Here is a 19824-nt window from a genome sequence, read left to right as displayed (position 1 = left end):
TTGGCATATTTGGTGGAATCCTTTAACATCAGAGTCATCACCTATGTGGACGATACTCAACTTGTGCTCAGGTATGACGGAGACTCTGTAAAGGATAAGGAGGAATCTTCTTGTTGTATGGCAGCATTGCTGGAGTGGTTGAAGGACAACAAATTGCAATGCAACCCAGACAAAACTGAAATTTTATTGTTTGGGTAGGAGGGATATGTGCATGGCCTAATATTGTGCCCTCACCGTCCCCTCTAATGCTGGGGCCAAGAAACTTGGACATTATGTTTGATGCTCAACTTACATTTGGGGCACAATTGTCAGCAGTTGTAAAGTCCTGCTTTTGGGTTCTCCGCATTCTAAGAAAATGTCTTTATTTCCTTCCACACGGTACACAGGTTACAGTTGTGAGAACACTGATTCTCTCCAGGCTGGATTATGCCAAGGTTCTATATTTGGGTCTTCTGAATTACCTGGCCCAACGGTTATAGGTTATGGAGAACATGGCAGTCTACCTACTGTTTAAAATTCCGATGCATTCCTCAGTGTCCCCGTTTCAGGAAAGATTACACTGGCTGCCAGTGTGACAACACAAAGTGTACAAGGCACTGACTCTGACCCATTAATCTTTTCATAATAAGGGGCCCAAGTATCCAAATGAGAGGATCAAGGAGTATAATCCTGGGAGATCCTTGCAGCCTAGCAATGCTGGTCTAATTGCTGTTCCTTGCTTTAAAAGGCAACACAGAGGAGGCTCCTCCTTCACTGTCAAAGTGGCTGGTCTGTGGAACCGACTACCTTAACATATTAGGCCCATAACAGAGGAAGGAAAATTTAAGAAAGAGCTGAAAACATGTTTGTTTAAGCTCCAGGGATGAGTAGACTTGGTTTGCCCTCTGTTTCCAGCAGTCTCAGCACTTAACAAAGCACCGGGGCACTCTATTTGAGTAGATGTGAGTTATAAAAAACTGTTTCATTCATAGGGGTATAGTGAGGCCTGGCTCTGCTCATCTGGGTGGCCCAATGGACTGAGGCGGCAGTGGTTAAACTGTAAACATTTGGGTGTTCCCAAACCAAAAGAAGTTATTTTTTTAACCTAGCCACTTCTTCTCCCTAGAGTCAGGGATGTAACCAGCACTGACAGAGTAGAGGGCACAAGATATTTAAAATGTTCTGGTCCTTGTGCTGTTGAGTTCAAGGGTGGTCCAGATGCCTGACAGGTATACTCAGGAGGAATTGGGTAAAATTAAGTGACAAACGGTATACGACTAAGCACTTGTCATGTTGGCTCTCATCGTATTAATGAGACTGCTGGATTCAGGCACAGCATCACCAGATTGTGGGAACTGAGTCCAATCCCACACCATGTGACAACTGTCTGCCTAACCCTTCCGGCCAGCTAGCAGTATCTCACCAGCACCCGAAGGTGGTGGTGATTGGTGGCAGCCGTGCGCATGAAATTCAGATTTCTCAAGGAAATCGTGGTGGAATAGATCTTTTTCTTTTCTCTCAGTTACGTTCGTCTCACACATGCAAAGGAGCAGGACTTGGTTCAATGTATTTTATTGAATCAACTGCATTCTAGATAAAATAATATGTCCTCAATGATCAGGATAATTAAATATAATAATAGCAGAGCGGTGACAAAGAAAGTGAAACACAAGAAAAGTCCCACCATAGTGTCAAAATGCTAAGTGCGGGAATTCCTACCTACAACACAAAAATACTAAATACAGCACAGCAGTGTTAGCCCCTGGGAAGACACCATCCCCCATGCCTGACTATGGTAGTAGCGAAGAAGACTGGTGGTTTACCAAGAGTCCTCTCCATGTATGTGGAAAAGACGTCAAGTCTCATCAGACACCTGCAATGAAGCAACAGCATGCAGTGGCAATTTCTGGTTAAAACTTCCTTCCGATGTATAGGTGGCAGAGAGATGTTTTATAATAAAACAGCTGGTGTTCTAAGAAAACTGCCCTAATATAAGAACACATATGTTTCTCTGAAGTGGCAGAGATTGTGGTGTTCCACTTTGTACTGACAACAATATCGTGTACAGCCTTGAGTAAAGCACAGAATGAAAATATCAAAGTAAAATGAATGAAAACAGTTTCTGAGCTAAAAGCATATTAGATAAAAAAAATAGAAACATCACCGCACAATGAAGCTTTTGCTCAGAAAATAAAATAAATTAAAATGAATTACTACTAGGCCAAAGGGCACAAACTGCAGGCCTATGGCTAAAATAATGTGCCCATAAAAAGCTGCTAAAATGACCTCACAACTCCCTCCCCTTGTTGGTTCAAAGTGTGGCAGTTGACCGAAGTAATACTATGTTAAAAATAAACTAAAATAGACAAATGCCCAAGTTGACAATCAAAGCACACTCAAGTAGGTCAAATTAAAACAGTCAATGTAAAGTATAGTGATGTGAGTGTAAAAACCGAATGTCATATTGAACAGTCATTGTTATTTTGAAAAATGCCAATTATATCCAGGACAATTGAACCATGGAAAGATCCCACTTCGGCAGGTATTAATGCAAACAAATCAATGCCAAGGAAAACAAAAAAAAAGCAGTTGTGTTCCAAAGCCTCAGCTCCAGCCAAGGCATCAGCCTTCCGTGTAGCCCCAGATGTTAAAGTACCAAGAGGCACTTGATCCACAAAGGGTGGCTCGTAGGAGGCTTCCCATAGCAAATGTACCCTCAACACGCATGTCTGGTAATGAGCCTTCAGCTAGAACATCAACTGATCAGCATCCTGTGAAAGTAAGCGTTGCATAGAAAGACACAGTTGTAGTGCACATTCATAAGGGCACCAAAGGCAATGAAACATGGGCTGCACACAGTCCAGTACCGGTCTAAACGATAGGGACCAGTTACCCTCGAGTTTCATAAGGAGTGATGCTCCAAAATATTACATCATGCGTTCGCTACACAGTTGCACTGGCGGAAGCACCATCAGTCCTCCTTGTTGAGATGGGGGCAGCTATTACGAATAAAAAATAGCAACAGCAAAATGCCACCAAATAAGGTTAAAGTAATTGGGAATCCCCTGAATACACCCAAAAATATTAAGTGTATGGATGAAGGTATAATGCCAACTATAGAGAAAAAGGTGCTGACAAACCCAGGACCAACAGCTTTAAAGAAGTGTACAATCCCAGCAGTATTGGACACGTACATTTGTTTTCCCATGATTTCACCAAAGTGTCTCGGAAAGTTTGTATTTAGTTTTTAGAAGGAGCTGTATTTCCACAGATGAACTTGTTACTTGGAGCTCATAGGTCTTGCGGGCAGATGCCAGTGCTACATGTTTCTGAAACAATAGAACTTTTAGTCTTCTCAGCTTGTCAAATTATACATTAGAAGTAGCAATATGAGGCCAAATGTCTGCTACTCTCGTCTATTGTATAGGGGAAAAAAGCACGTTACCGCAACAAGTTACAATTTTGGAGACCAAAACTACTTAGGCAATTTTGGCTTGCATTCCACAACAGCTCTCACTTTTTAGAAGCGCATAACTTCCATTCGAGAGCACCTGGAACACTGGTCGAATTAAGGGGACAGGAAATCCTTTCATATAACAAGCCCAATGCGCTGCAGAAGCTTTACAAGCTCCGTGAAAGGACAGCTGTTTTCAAACCATTGAATGGCTCACTGAGGTCTCACATTCACTGCCACTAAGAAAGACCTTTTTTATGCCATTACAACATTCATACTAGAAGGGTAGCTCCCACCTCTCATTATTATAACTATCTCCTACCATTTCGTATCTGTCTACAGGAATTAGTTTCAAACAAGATTTGAATTGGAGTGTTAAAATAGGCAGATTGATAACCCCATGAATTAACCAGACTGCAGATGGTATTTCCGCCACAGTAAAAGGAAACATTTCTAATATTTCGATGTTCAGCATAACATAACTCGCTTCTGTGTTAGCCATTATTTCTTATTGCCATGTCAAATTAAACACAGCAAGTAGGTCTTTTGCTCTAACGTATTGCCATGGAACGTGACTGTTTTTCAATGTCTGTAGTGTCCAACTTAACTGCATAATGGACCTAAATTGGCTCTGTCCATGTTGTAAAGATGACATGTCAGATTGTATAATGTTGATTGCAGAAGAAAAGATGATATTGAGAGTGTATAGACGGTCAGACAAGGTGTTAATCCCATTAGGTACAATGGCTAATGGTTTCTATAAACTTTCCTGATCTATTTGCCTTAACCAGGCAGCGGCTTCATGTTGTGAAAGTTTCCAAATTTTATTGTATATTGCATATATAAGAAGCACTTTTTATATTGTCTTCTGGGACCGAACAGAAAATCTTGTAAATCTGTGTTATTTGACAAGAGAATGAGGTCTTCTTTTACAACAGCTATTGATGAATGTTTTCTCCATTGCTGGCATAATTTCCCTACGCTGTATGTTGCCACAATACCCAAATGTTCTGAGGACACACAGCGAAGGTCTGGTCTGTTCGCTCTAAAACTCCCTGTGGAGATTACAATATACGCATGACAACCATTTGTGTCTACTGTCCAAAATAACCACCCACCAGGACTGGAAACTTTTCAGTTAAATGTACTATTTTGGACCCACCCATCGAGCTGTTCTTCAGTTGCATTAATGTACTTTTGCCATTCGTATGATTTGGCGGAAGTGGGCATACTGGGCACATTCAATTCTGTAATTTTTGCCAAGCCTAAGCAAATTGTCTGCTGCACTTCGTCATTTAAATAATCATTTGTAAAGGTATCCAGCATGCTCTAAATAAAGCTTCCCTTCCTTGTATTTGCTAATTATTAGTTCCCCAAACACTTTATATGGCAATTGACTTAATCCAATATTCATAGCCTTCAATAGCCAACTGAAAAAAAGGGAATCAGAACAAATCAATGTTGTGTCTGTTAACAATACATTGTGCATTTCCATTAAAGGCAATTTAAAATAATAGGACACAGCATTTTGAACATTATGCCCAGAAAAATATGTAAACTTTTCCATATATGTTTTAGAGGTCCTCAATGGTGGGGTAGGACAATGTTCCCACTGTGTATAGTTAAAAACAGTCTTACGGGGCTTGGTCTATGAATTAAATAATGTCCTTAATAGTTATAATGAACGTATCACCATATTTTTCTTTTGCTTGGTAAATATATTCACTTTCAAATACAATAAAGTACTCTAGCTCAGAAAGCATAGAATCAACAGTTTTTACATCCCAGTCACCAGAAACAACAGGTGTTATTACACCATTCAAGGAAAGTTTGAAAACATGTGGGATTTGAAGAACCTCCGTCAGACCGAATATATCAAAGGATACTTCATCCCAGACAATCCCACCAGGAGCTGGTATAGCTGAAATGTTCCCTAGGGGCAAGTCCCGCCGGACCTTATATGAGGAAAAATGTGGTTTTAGGACTTCATCTACCATTTTGACTGCAGAGCACTCAGAAAGATAATGACCATGTATGAGTAAGAAAAAAGCAATGTCAAACTCAATCGAAAGGAGGAAGGTAAGTAAAGTTAGAGAAAGCCACAGACAGTTCGATGGACAAATAAAATGGTTCATTTTGAGCCAATTTATCATCTTACATGGTCTTGACGATAGTGTTGCAGCAGAAGTTGATGCATCATAAAAGGAATAGTGGCGATCGGCGAAATATCCAGATGCAGTTAGTGCAAAAGCTGGATCCGTGTGAGATAGTGGACAATTAGCAGAAGTCTCCCTCTGTGGTTCATAGTAGATTATTCCATCAGTTTGAATTGCATTTGAGTAGCATTGCTCATTATTTTGGTTGTTTCTTGGTGCAGATGAAGATAGTGGTACTAATGAAAGATCATTTTCCATCCTCCCCAAGCTTTGGGAAGTGTCAGCATCACTGCTCAAAACCTGTAGATGAACTTGCTGGTCTGTAGTGAGAAGGATTCGGGAACTACCCAGGAGTCCTCTACGTCTGCTGTGTAGGATCAGACACATGGTGTAACTTGAAATTATCAATGAAGACAAAGCGGTCTTCTTTCGATTGGGGCAGCGGGGTTGAATAAAAGTCCTTGTACTGTGTTTTCCCAGGACAGGAACCGGGGCACGATATGAAGGAACCAAACTTCTTTTTCACCGTAATCTTTTCCCCTTCTGGATCCCCAACTTTCGGAATCTAGCCAGTAGATTTTTTTTGGTGTATCCCTTATTCCCAAGGAGGCAGCATAGGCAGATGCGTTTTCATCACAGAACTGTTGTAATTCCTTAGACAGTGACACATTCATTTATGTTAAAAGGTGTGTCTGCTGCCTCCGCACCACAGCCATCAAGATCTGGAGCATACATTTGTGTCCTGAATATCACCTCATATGAGGTGCGCCCTTACAGGGACCTTCTGGGCAGATTATTAAATGCTTTCTGGACTCCATACAGGTGACTTAGCCAACTACGACCTGGGCCTATACTCTTGTTGTTAAGGATTGCTTTAAGTCTCAATTCTTCCATTCCACTACACTGTTACCCTCAGGATGTTAGGGGAACAAGAAATGGAGTTGCATCCCTAACAAAGCCATGGTGCCCCTGAATTACCTTGAGGCAAAGGCAGGGCCCTGGTGCAAGTGTAAAGTCGCAACTGCATATGTACCAATAAAGACTTGCATATCTTTAAAAACAGATTTAGCATCAATTGATCAGTCTCCACATCCATAGAAATCTGGAGCATAATTCAACAACCACCAACATGTATTTTTATGCACCATTCGGTGTCAGGGGTACACAATGGTCCAGATACACAAATTACAGTGGTTTGTTTGAAATGAGAAGGGGTGTCTGCGGTGGCTGTTTAATGGTGGGCACTTTTATTTGCTGACAGCAAAGGACATAGGGCCAGATGTACGAAAAAACCAAATTGCGATTTGCAATTTGCGAGTCTCTGCGACTCGCAAATTGCAAGTCGCAATTTGGGATGCAGAAAGATGTCTCAGACACCTTCTGCAAGTCGCTATGGGGTCGCAAAGACCCACCTCATTATTATTAATGAGGTGGGTCGCAAATTGCGGCCCCATAGCGACTATGGGCACTCGCTAACATGGAGGCCTGCTGACGTCAGCAGGCCTCCATGTTAGCGACCTGCTGCTCAATAAAGCAGGTTTTTTTTTTTTTAAATGTAGCCCGTTTTCCCTAAGGGAAAACGAGCTGCATTTTAAAAAAATCCGAAACCTTTTGTTTCGGTTTTTTCAGGGCAGGGAGTGGTCCCTTGGACCACTCCCTGCCCTGAAAAACTATTTTTGGGTGCAATCACAAACTGGAAGGGGTCCCATGGGGACCCCTTCCAATTTGCGATTGTGTTACCATCCACTTGAAGTAGATGGTAACTGTGATGCCATTTGCGACCGCATATGCGGTCGCAAATGGTATTGCATACCATTGCGAGTCGCAAATAGGAAGGGAACACCCCTTCCTATTTGCGAGTCGCACATGCATATTGCGAGTCGGTAACGACTCGCAATATGCATTTGTGCATTGCAAACCCACGTTTGCGAGTCGCAAACGGCGATTTTCGCCGTTTGCGACTCGCAAAAGGGTTGCTACATCTGGCCCATACTGTTTTGTCTGTTTGTATAGGCTTGGCCACCAATAGCGTTTTTGAAGTTGGGATAATAGTAGCCACCACACCTGCATGGGCAGAAGCAACTCTTTCATGTGCCGTTTTTAACAACTAAGATCTTTGGTCTTGGTTGGGTATCACACTAAGGCAGTGTTTAGACTAGTTATGCGGTAGGAATATGTGGCAGAATATGCTGTTGGTAATGGCATGCCATCAGCCAAAGCTTTCACAGCAGTCAGTGTTCATCATCCAGCCTCATTCGTTAATGAGTTATTGCAGCAACAGAAACTGTTGCTACTGCTGACTTGACCACGTAATCACCCAAGGCATTGCCTGTAGCGTGTATTCCTACACGTTAGTGTCCCAATGCACGAAGTATATGGGCATTGGGAAGCATTTCCTTCAGATCCTCTACTTTCCCCCACAGTAACCTATGTTTGGTGTTGCCTTTTGAATCTCTAAACCCATTCTGACACCAGTAATGCAGATATTCATTGAAGGACTGGACACAGTAGTATGAATCACATATTATTATTGTTAGCTGTTCTGGATCTGTGTGTTCCAGTGCCATTACCAGAGCCTTGAGCTCTGCTAGTTGCACAGTGCAGTTCTCTGTGTGTAAATGTTTTGTGGATGGAACTCACCATCTTTAATGAAGCCACTTACAGACGCACAAGTTGCAGAGTATTGGAGGTTAGTGCCTACGGCTGGTTGGGCTGAACCATCAGTGTAAATAATTCTTTTGAAATTGATCAGTAGGCAAGGTGTTTGCTGGTATTGGCTATTCCATTTCGTATTGAAGGAATTCTTGAGTTTGTAATTTTGGGTAAAAAATTTAATCAACATCATTAGTTGTTAGAGGTGTTGCTCATTGAACCCAGCGTGGATGTAATGCTTTTTCATTTGGAATGCTAGCCTTTGTGACAGCCTTAAGGGATGGGATCAGAGAGACAACAATAATGCATTCTGTAGAGTACAGGTGTAATTTGTATACGATAGGGACGGTATCGCCCTCATTTAATGTTACCTAGGTGAAGCCAATGGCATCAGCAATTACTCTGATTACCAAATGTATTTTATTGTCCCCTGTGTGTAAGTGTTTTGCTGCAAGCCTGTCTTGTTGCAATGCTATGAGGATGCATGTGTTTGACTGTCCAATATTTGCTTGTAACATTGGCCCATATTAAGTCACATAATGGTTTAATGCATTGTGTATAATCTGGAATGCACGTTCTGCCAAAGTTTAAAAAGCCCAATGAGGAATGGAGCTTTTTTAATGGTATTTGGTGGTTACAACTGTGCATAATATTCTAGAAAGTGGGGTGCTAGGCTCTTGTCATTATCTGAATACTCATATCCCAAAAATAGGACACTGTAGAAGGCAATTTTTGTTTACTTAAAATTGAATTTTTAGCCAATTTTGGTAAATTCAACTACTATGTGGGACACCCATTTTAGATGTGAATAAGATCATCATCCGTTAAGTAGATGTCGTCAACATAGGACAACACCTCAGGGTCAATGTCATGTAAAACGGATGTTACATGTGTAGAGAACAGTCCAGGACTGTTCTTATACCCCTATGGGAGACTACAGATATTTTTCTGCAAGCCTAAAGTGCTAAATGCTGTTAAATCCCTGCTTTCAGGTGCTATATTTTGGCGAAAGAAGCCACTGGAAATATCCAAAATTGTTGTGTATTTTTTGTGCACTATACTGTTAATGTGAGCTATGCTATGTGCATTTTGAATAGCAAATGTGTATGTATGACTGTTTAAATATCTGTAATTTAAGACTATTCTGTATGAATGGTCTGGTTTAGCAACGTGAAATAGAAGATTGTTCACTGATGAGACACAGGGCTCAAATACACCCTTGTACTCTAGCTGTGCGAGTCTCTCTCACGCAGGTGCTTTAGCCTCCTGCTTCATAGGATATTGAGGTTGACGCTGTGGTTGGGACCTAGTTGGTATTATGTGGTAGGGAGAATCTTTATTCCACCCAACATGATTGTGATACAGCGTCGGGGCTTGTGCCAATGCCCAATCAAATGAGTATGACTCTTTTAACTTTACAGGAACCAGTGGCCAGAAGGAAGGCTTAATAATCTCTTCCCACCATAGGACATAACGGACACATTCTGGCGGCCAAACTTTTTTGACCAACAAAATGTCATAAATGCCGGTTAGTCGTTTCCAAAATATAATATCAATTGTGCACTCAATGTCTCCCTCTAATTGTATTTTCATTTTGTATACCCTACTGGGAGGGGAGACGCACATGTCCGCAGACTCGACTTCTATAAAGTCGTCAGTTGTTTTCTCCCCCAGATGCTACTGAAGATTCTGGGGAACTATTGTGACTTGTGTTACGCTGTCTAGCAGAGCCAGTGCCCAGTTCCTGTTCTTCAATAAAACTCTCATCTTGCGTAGCATTTCTTGCAGAAATAGTTGCCACCTTCTTCTTTTTGAATTGGGGTTTTTGTTGTGGAACTTTCTCTTCTTACTAAGTTGAAACATCTGATGAGCATTGTGAATCTTTATTTTTTTTCAGTTTCACTTACTCTGTTTGTTGTTCTGATTGCCCACCTCTCTCACTTTGTTTATCTGCTGAGTCCTGAAAGGAACGAGATTTGCATGTGTCAGTATATTGATATCTAGCAAGAGTTTTTATATTATCCCTATTTCTTAAGTTCAAATGTTTCTCTGGGGTCTCCGAATGTGGAGATTCTCCCCTGTCTTTTTCAGATGTTTGTTTTTGTTTATCCTAGTGTTTTTTAGAACTCTCAGCTGCTTGCCTGGTAAAATCCTTATTGGATTTACCTTGTAATTGTGGTTTACTAGGTCTGGCTCCCAAACTATCCCTACCTATACTTGAATAGGTTTCGCCAATAATTTTAGGCAGCTCATGTTCTTGATCCTGTGGAGGAACATCCAGGAGCCACATGTGCACTGCCAGTGCTACTGCTTCCTCTGTAAGGTTACTTAATAATATTGAGGTTACTGTAGTAAAATCGCCCATTAATTGCATCCCCAAGCACAGGGCCAGGGCACCCCCCTTATTCATCTTGAATTTGAATAACACTTCCAGAAGATTGGCAAGTGTTGGTGTGCCATGCACGGTAGTGTAGAGCGCAGTAAATAACATGCCTCAGGTGGTGCAGTTATCCACGGCGGGAACCATCCCAAATGGCAAGCACATAGTGAGAACTGTGTGTTTATCTTGGGGTCCCATATGGGAAAGCACTGCTTCCAGCGCAATTATTTTTTTGAGCTAACCAAAACAGATTTTTTTCTGAACTTTTTGTGAGTACTTTACCCATAATCTAATGCACCATTGCAGGGCTAGTATCTGGTGTATCTGCATGCGGTTGTGCTGGAGCAGCCAATGCTGGGTTAGCATTTAATATTTTCATTACAAGTTCTATTAGGAGTCTATATATTACTACAAGCTCAAAGTATAAGTGACGAACCTCAAGTACCACCAAAGTGCCTATATCAGGATGTTGTTTGTATGTGGCCCAATGAGGCCAAGTAGAGCCATCATTGCTAAGAGGACCTAATCTAAAATGAAGTGTTTTAAGTGGTAGGGCGCCATCAAGCCAGTTCTGGTGGTCTTGAAATGTTAGAGGTATTTCTATGTATGTGTATGCTCTGTATTTATTGTGCAGGTGCATTAGCAAGTGTATAGTGAATGAAATGTATTAGTGTTCCAAACAATTGCTGGAAAATTGCCCAAGAATAGAACATTTCTGTTCTATAACCTGGATATCCCTCAACCACAAATGTAACAGCACCCCCCTGTGCTGTAAGGCCATTATTCAATAAATGATTAGTGAGGCGGGCCTCATGTTTACTGCAATTACCACCCTTTGTGGGTTCGCCGTTCTGAATGAACTTGTTCAGAGATAAGGACACCAATTGGGGATTTACACATTTAAGGTTCAAGGTTGAACAATCTATAGTCTGAAATAAGGTGCTACCTGTCCAGCTGAGGGGGAGAACCCTAATACCACCAACATCTCCGTATGTAGTATTGGGAAGCCTAGTGAGACAGAGATACTCCATAATTTAGTGTCTGACCAAACATTGGTGGCGCCATGCCATGTTGGCTCTCATTGTACCAATGAGACTACTTGATTAAGGCGGTAGTACCACTAGATTGTGGGAAACTGAGTCCAATCCCACACACTGTGACATTTGTTGGTCTAACACTTCCAGCCAGCTAGCAGCACCTCTTCAGCACTCGAAAGTGTGGCAGCCATGCACTTGACATTCTGATTTCTCAGGGAAATCGTGGTAGAACAGATCTTGTCCTTTTCTCTCAGTTACATTTGTCTGACATATGCAAAGACAAACAGAAGCAGGATTTGGTTTAATGTATTTTATTGAATCAGCTGCGTTCTAATGGCATGTACTGAAATGATTAGGATAATGAAACATAATAGCAGAGCGCTGACAAAGAAAGTGAAACACAAGAAAAGTCCCACTATAGTGTCTCAATGCTAAGTATGGGAATTCCTATCTAAGCCACTAAAGTACTATATTAGAGCATAGCAGTGTTAGCCCTTACCCTCCCTTTAGGACTCCTGGGAAGACACCATCCCTCATACCTGAATGTGGTAGTAGCGAAGAGGGCTATTGGTCTACCGAGAGTCCTCTCCCATGTATGCAGAAAAGACGTCAAATCTCAGTAGACGGTTGCAGTGAAGTAACAGCATGCAGTGTCAATTTCTGGCAGGAACTTCTCTCCAATGTATAAGTGGCAGGCAGATACTTTAGAATAAAACAGCTGGTGTTCTAAGAAAACTGCCCTAATATAAGAACACATATTTCTGTGAAGTGGTAGAGATTGTGGTGTTCCGCTTTGTACCAACAACAATATTGTGTACATCCTTGAGCAAAGCACAGAATGAAAATAACAACCTAAAAAGAATGAAAACCGTTTCTGGGCTAAAAGTGTAATAGATAAAGGAAAAACAACATCACAGCAGAATGAAGCTTCTGCTCAGAAAATAAAATTGATTAAAATGAATTACCACCAGGCTAAAGGGCACAAACTGCAGGCCAGTGGCTAAAATAACTTGCCCACAAGAAGCTGCTAAAATGACCTCATGAAAAACTATACTTTAGTGAAAATACAGCAGAACTCAATGGCTAACCTAAATGTACCTACATTTACATTTTAATACACATTAGGCTAAAAATACTACTACAAATGGAGTTTTCTTAAAGCATTTTTTGAGAATGTACCGCAAACGGGAGCAAACTACATAATGAGAAGTAAGGGGGTGCACATGTTAAATTGCACAAAATAATCCAAACATTGAACTGATTTACTGATGGACACTCTGTGACCTCATATAAATATTCCTCCACTAGAAATGAAATGATATAAGGTGCATTATCTAATAAATGTCAGTTATGGTTTAGATGATGAAAAAAATCACACAGAAACCACAGAGGAGAAAATGTGAAACTTTCAGGCAGTAGGACTTCCACACACACTGGATGTAGAAAGTGAAACTGAACAATCCTTGGTTTCTGCAGAGTCCTGCTCAGAGATACATTTTAAGTAGCATTTGTTCTTCTAGGGCACATTTTTTCTCAGCACCGATAGCTTTTAATACTGTCATCTCACTGTACTTTTTCTGCCCTTCCACTAAGGTAAACATTTTGCCCAGTCTCAGTTATAGCCTTTATCCTTCTAGGGCTTAGCAAGCCTGCCATGAACCATAGCAGTCATATGCGCACATCTAAACATCCCGCCCTTAGCAGTTCCGGATCCATGTCCATTGGCCTCCTTCCCAAAACATCTATATCATTACCTTGCCATTCTTGCTGTGGATGTTAAGTGGTATCGCAGGAGCATTCTTCAGCAGCCAGAGCTCATTGTCTATCAACTTCTTCTTAGCTTTTTCTATTGCCCTTCTGAAAGATCCCCGAGTGAGCCTCTGAAAAAAGACAACAATAATAAAGATAAGTCTTCTATGCTTTTATTTACACATTTCTTTAACAGTTTTGGTGTTTCATGTTGTTGTAAATAAAAAGTATTACTGTTACCCAAATTAATGGTACTCAATTTATCAAACCCGGAGAGCTGAAATTGACCCCTTATTATCTTTTGGTCACACGAGGCAACAGCAATCACTTGGCTCACCAAGACAAATTGCTGGTCAACTAAAATATACGGACAACAGTAAACCACAAATTTCAAGGCACACTAAGGCAAAACTAACACTATGCAAAGGACCACTACTACAATGAATACCAAATACATGGGGGGGGGGACAACACACCACTAGATACAAGGCTAACCCAGACAAAATATTAAACTGCATCAACAGCAGGAAAAATAATCAGGCCACCATCATCACCATAACATAGATGTAAACCCATCAACACTGGTCAACCTCTCAATAATACCTAACAATGTAAAAAATAACCTGCCACCAACAAAATATTTGAGTAGATTCAATGCAGAAGCAGCATTAGAACAGACAAGAGAGAAATCTATCACCAATAACAGAGAAGACACTAACCCAACTCTCAAACAAGATATGACACCAGCTACCATCAATACCAAAAAACAAAACAAACATCAACACAAAACAAATTGGCAATCCATAATCACTACCAAACAAGGAGGGCCAATTTCTACATCAGTACCATGAAATGGACCAGCATACCATCAGAACCAAGTCCCCAGCACAAAACCAATGAAACCAGACCTAATCATACTTATATGACAAATCAATACACCAACAACATCAGGCAATAGTCATAACTACAATAAAGAGTCCAATTTTTAGGGGATGGTGTTTGACACATACTGATATCCTTTCAATACCTTCTCACAATGTTTTTTTCCTTGAGACATAGAAGCTAATTGCAGGCTCACCACCTCCTCCTAAAGAGTCCCCTGATCTCCAATCCAGGCCCTTCCTCTTCTCCTAGTGTCCATACTTTGATGCTTCAAAATTCTGTAACAGTTTAAAGTTGGCACAAACACTGGTGAAGCAGAGTTCCTATGTTGATGATGAGAACTCAGTGATCTCACCTTTTCCTCCTGCAGCTCGAGCTTTGCCTGATAGATCCTCAGTCGCACATCTTCAAGAAGCTCCAGAGGCTCACTTGGGACCGGCAGCGGCACTTCACTCTCCAGTGGAGACTGCAAGGTCAGGTCAGTGAGCGGCACAAACCACTCACATTTGTAGCCCTCCAGCTTCCTTAAGAACAGAAATGATCAGTGAGAATCAGAAAGGGACACACTTGCCTATTACGTGTTTATATGACCCAGACAGAAATTAACAGGGTTCAAAGTGTGTAGTATGGTTGCTCCATCTTCCATCCACCTTTTATGGATTCATATACATTCAACTTGGATGATCCCCCTTGTTAATTCATTGATAGGTTTACACACACCTAACATGAACATCATTCTTCCCTTAGCAACCAGATGGGTCTAACCATACATAAAAAGGCCGCCATTGCTCCATAGGTCACAGGTGCATTCCGAACAATTGGACAAACCTCTATTATGCCAACCTTGGGTACTTTAAGTCAGGTGTAGGGGGTTCCAAAATATTATCTTGATAAAAAAACTTTATGTATTTAAAGGTTTATCAGGAGGACTTTTTCTAAACAGAGACGCAGAAGAAAAAAACAGTGAATATTAATTTGTAACCTAATAGTCCCAAAATATTAAATGACTTCAAACACATCTGTAGCCCATGCATAACTTCTAGTATATTTATTATATATAAAACATAAATGAATGCTTCATATTTTAAGGAACAACCTTAAAGGCCACTTTAAGCACTGGGAGGTGTGACAGTGCTATGTCCTAATCGTACACAGCATGATGAAAGTGAAATGATATGCAAGAAGTATGATAGGAAGACATATGCCTGGTCAATCAATAAACCTTGTTGTGACCTAACAATAGTCTTAAAATACCTTCCAAAGTGAATGCAGTTGACATTTTTACCCTTCTGGATAACTGATAAGGGGCTTTCCTAAGGATGTGGTCAGACAACACTTGCAGCTGCAACCCCATAACGGTACCAAAAGCATTAGCAAGCCTAAAACAGTCATATTTGCTTTTTTATATAACACATTTTGTTAGTTGTGCTTGTACACTTGAACCGTACCATAACAGGACCAAACCCTGAGGCCCTACATGTGCGTGCTAGGTTATCAGTGCAGGCTTTTCAACCACGTTTGGAAATAAATAACAGTCTAGATCACATATTACAGGTTTATTGATACTCATTCCTTTTTCCACATTAGTTATGCTAGTAATGTGGGCCATCAGCAAATTCAGCCCAGGGGCCAAACCCTCTCTTGTTTTTTCAGCACCTCACGGGATTTATGTACCAGGTTTTATATTGCAGCACAGTGATCCATGTCCCTAGTCCACTTCTCCAGGGGTAGAGTCCTCGCCTTTCTCCATTGCTGAGCTAAGTCTCTTTTTGGCGCCAGGTTGGTCCTAGCGATGAGCAAGTGAGAAGCATGTGTCCCCCCCCCCCACCCCCCCTCCAAGTGTCCATGATGCCCAATAGTGCAATCTTAGGAACCTGGGGCCAGATGTAGCAACTGACGAATTTGCGAGTTGCAAAGTGCGAGTCCATGCGACTCGCAATTTGCAACTCGCAAATTCGTATGCAGTACGGTGTCTCAGACACTGACTGCAACTCGCTATGGGGTCGCAATGACCCACCTCATGAATATTCATGAGGTGGGTCGCACATTGCGGCCCCATAGCGAGTATAGGCACTCGCTAACATGGAGGCCTGCTGACGTCAGCAGACCTCCATGTTCGTGACCTGCTTTTAAATAAAGCAGTTTTTTTTTTTTAAGTGTAGCCCGTTTTCCTTACAGGAAAACGAGCTGCACTTAAAAAAAAACGAAACCTGTAGTTTCGGTATTTTTTCAGGGCAGGGAGTGGTCCCTTGGACCACTCCCTGCCCTGAAAAAATATTTTTGGGTCCAGTCACAAACTGGAAGGGGTCCCATGGGGACCCCTTCCAATTTGCGAGTGGGTTACCATCCACTTGAAGTGGATGGTAACTGCGATGCCATTTGCGACCGCGTACGCGATCGCAAATGGTATTGCATCCCACTGCGAGTCGCAAATAGGAAGGGAACACCCCTTCCTATTTGCGAGTCGGAAATGCATATTGCGAGTCGGTACCGACTCGCAATATGCATTTCTGCATAGCAAAGAGGCATTTGCACCTCACAAACGGCGATTTTCGCCGTTTGCGACGTGCAAATACTTTGCTACATCTGGCCCCAGATCTAGGGGCCTCCCTATCACTTGCCCCATTATCCAATTGACTCCTTTCCAATAGTTTGGGGCCTCAGGGCAATCCTAAATCACATGGCAGAATAAGCCTGGGGAGAAATAACACCGGAGGGACCCTGGTCTACTGGCACAGCCCATCCACCATAGTCAGGGTAAGGAATAGTAAATGTGGTTTAGGTATTTAAAATGTATGAGTTGAAAGCGCATGGATATTGCAAATAGCTACGCACAATTTTCACCTAAGCCCACTCCTCATCATCAAGAGCTCCCACTTCCAACTGCCACTTTATTCTCATTTTCGTCAGGGAGTATGGTGTGTTGGTTACTAAAGATTTGTATAATGAGAAGATTCCATCCTTTCTCAAATCATCAGTTATCTGTTTACACTCTAAGAGGTTGTACTTGGAGAGTGCTTGCAATTCTCCCTATAACCTTAGAGGGCGGATTGCAGTTGTAGATACTGATAAAACTGTCAGGAGTCAAGGTGGAATTCTGCCTCTAATTCCTGGAACGGCTACATACGGCCCTCCTCCCCCAGACGTCCCCTAATGTAGAGTTACCGATGAGGTACTATTTGTTGAACCCAGCCAAGGCTTCCCTCTCAGAAAGCCATGTGCCCTGTCATTGTGGAGTTGCCGCTGAGTTGGTGCTAAACCATTTTATATGGCGGAGAGCTCAATACCAGCATCTGATGGGGGTGCGAGTGACAGGAGGCAGTCAGTGTGCAAGGGACTTCCTGTAAAGTAGAGATAGTATGCTGTGCGGATGGAGCAAGTCTAACTCCACACAGGGGTAGCGGGGCAAGGGGTTGAACCTTTCTGCTTAAATCCATTTGTTTATATTCGCTAGTCGTGGGATCCAACAACCAATCAACCTTGTTGATTGGAATAACAATAGTAATCAAATGTTATAGGAGCAACCGTGCCTCCTGAAACAGGACAGAATGGATTTGGAATGGGAATGTCTCCTGCATGGCAAAAAGGCATGTCCCCCTCACCTGAGTGACCTAACTAAATGTGATACTGGTAGGAAGACTTTTATTAGGCCCGGGATAACATGGCAATATAGAGTGTGTGCTGAAGCCTAGAGGTGTCCATGATGAGTGTGAGGTCAAGAGTGCCCTCTGTCTCAGCATAGGACCTATTGCCCATGTCCCAGGTTGTTGACATAAAGGACTTGCAGATTTGAGTATTGGACAGGCCTTTTTCCTGGTCCATATATTGTGTGGTACCTACTGGTCCTACTTTTGTAAAGTTCTGGTTAAATGTGACACCCAGAACCTTTTGTTGAGATTCCAAGTGCATGTCAAGAGCTTGTGTGAAAGGTAAATTGCAAAGGAGTACTCTTTCTGCCAACATACAAATCGGACCCTATGTCTTGAGGTTCCAGCTACTGAAAGACAATATTACTTTTTTCTTGCCCCAATAAGAATCCAATTTTCCTGGGATGTGTATTAAAGCTAGAAAGTTATTCAATATGTGTAATAAGTACAGTTGCCTGCTAGCAAGCATTCGTACTGTTCTATTACATTTAAATGCAAGGGCTAATTCATTTTTCAGACTAGAATTTTTTTTGCAAGCATATGGCTGCCAGATTTAAGCAGTAGAATGTTTTTTCCCTTCATCCCTTTATTTTTAAGGCGCACGCTTGAAATAAAAAAATAAAAACATCAACCACTGCCAATGCTTGTTATTGCAGGGACTGACTTAATGTTTATAATTATTCATTGCTGCTTTATTTATACAGACTGTTTGATTAAATTAGTATTATACTATGTTGTATGCTTTTTTTATCTATGGCTCAGGCTTTCAAAATAGTATTTCCTCAGATTGTAATGATAATTGCTTAAGCACTACTTGCTTCTGGGTTCCTTTTTATTGCGTGTGTTATTTTAAGCTTGCTTCAGTTGTGTTTCAGTTCATCCTGTTTTGTGGGTTGCTGGTGACTAGCACGATCTCTTCAGGAAGAAGCCTGCCTTTCTCGAGCTTTAAGAATCATGGCTGCCATTTTTCAATTCAGCTTTTCAGTCAGTGACCATTTCTAGAGGCACTGGCAGGTGATGGGTGTCTTGAGATATGTGTGTTCCTTACCCATTTTCTGAAAGCGCAAGGGAGGACACTGCTTGTGCTATTATTATTAATAAACCTGAAGTTGATGTCGCAGGAGGGGTATTACATTTTTATAGATGATTTCTGGTAGATTGTTTTCAGTAGGTTTGCCTTATTGTTTTCTATTGACAGACCTTAAAGGGAAATCCCAGGTGATGACAGTGTCAGGGCAGTTACGTTTGGATCTTAGCTTCAATGTTTTCTTCTTTTTACATAAAATCAATTTAGCAGAGTAAGCAAGTTATTAGTAATCTTTTAACAAAGAGATAATCCACTCTGATCTTGACATGTAAAAGCCATATTTCTTCATTAACCAAATGGAAAATCACCACTCCCGCATCTCACCAAAGGAACAAACGCCACAACAAACATCATAACTGTTTAAAAACTGAAGGTAGATCACAGCATCCCTGCATTTCCAAAGCTCCCAAAGATTTTAAAATTAGCTTGATAAATAGTTGTAAAAAGGATTTATAAAATGTGAGAAAAACATAAAATGGCTCACAGTCTGCTCTGAAAAACCGTCACAAGGACATGGCGAAACTGACTTCCCCCCAAAAGACTGCTAGTACCTGAAAAGCTTGTTAAACGCCACATGGCGCCCGCCCTAAAGCAAGATAGTAGGGATCTCTCCGAACCTGAGAAAGCAGTACTTAAATGTAACACGGGTTCCACAGGTACAAAGAACGTAAGATATTTTTAACAGAGCTTTTACATTATTCGGACTGCAATCTCTGCAAATGATAACACTCTAAAAAATGAAGCTTTACCAGAGACTTATCTATTTTTTTAAAGTGCAAGGTGCATCAAATAAACCAGGTA

General features: G+C 41.4%; 1 protein-coding gene across 2 annotated transcripts in view; it reads right to left on the bottom strand.

The window, feature by feature from the left end:
- The window catches only part of LOC138304375 (active breakpoint cluster region-related protein-like), a 248501-nt gene that overhangs the window by 92130 nt on the left and 136547 nt on the right, over positions 1–19824 (bottom strand). For both annotated transcript variants that reach the window (XM_069244361.1, XM_069244362.1), the window contains 2 exons: positions 14645–14813; positions 13413–13538 (listed from right to left, as the gene is read on the bottom strand). In XM_069244361.1, the coding sequence (XP_069100462.1) occupies positions 13413–13538; positions 14645–14813 (295 nt within the window). The remainder of the gene's footprint in view (positions 1–13412; positions 13539–14644; positions 14814–19824) is intronic.

This window comes from Pleurodeles waltl, chromosome 7 (genome assembly GCF_031143425.1).
Source record: "Pleurodeles waltl isolate 20211129_DDA chromosome 7, aPleWal1.hap1.20221129, whole genome shotgun sequence".
Classification (NCBI taxonomy): Eukaryota; Metazoa; Chordata; class Amphibia; order Caudata; family Salamandridae; genus Pleurodeles; species Pleurodeles waltl.
Note: the sequence above shows the minus strand (reverse complement) of the source record. Positions and strands in the feature narration are given on the sequence as shown.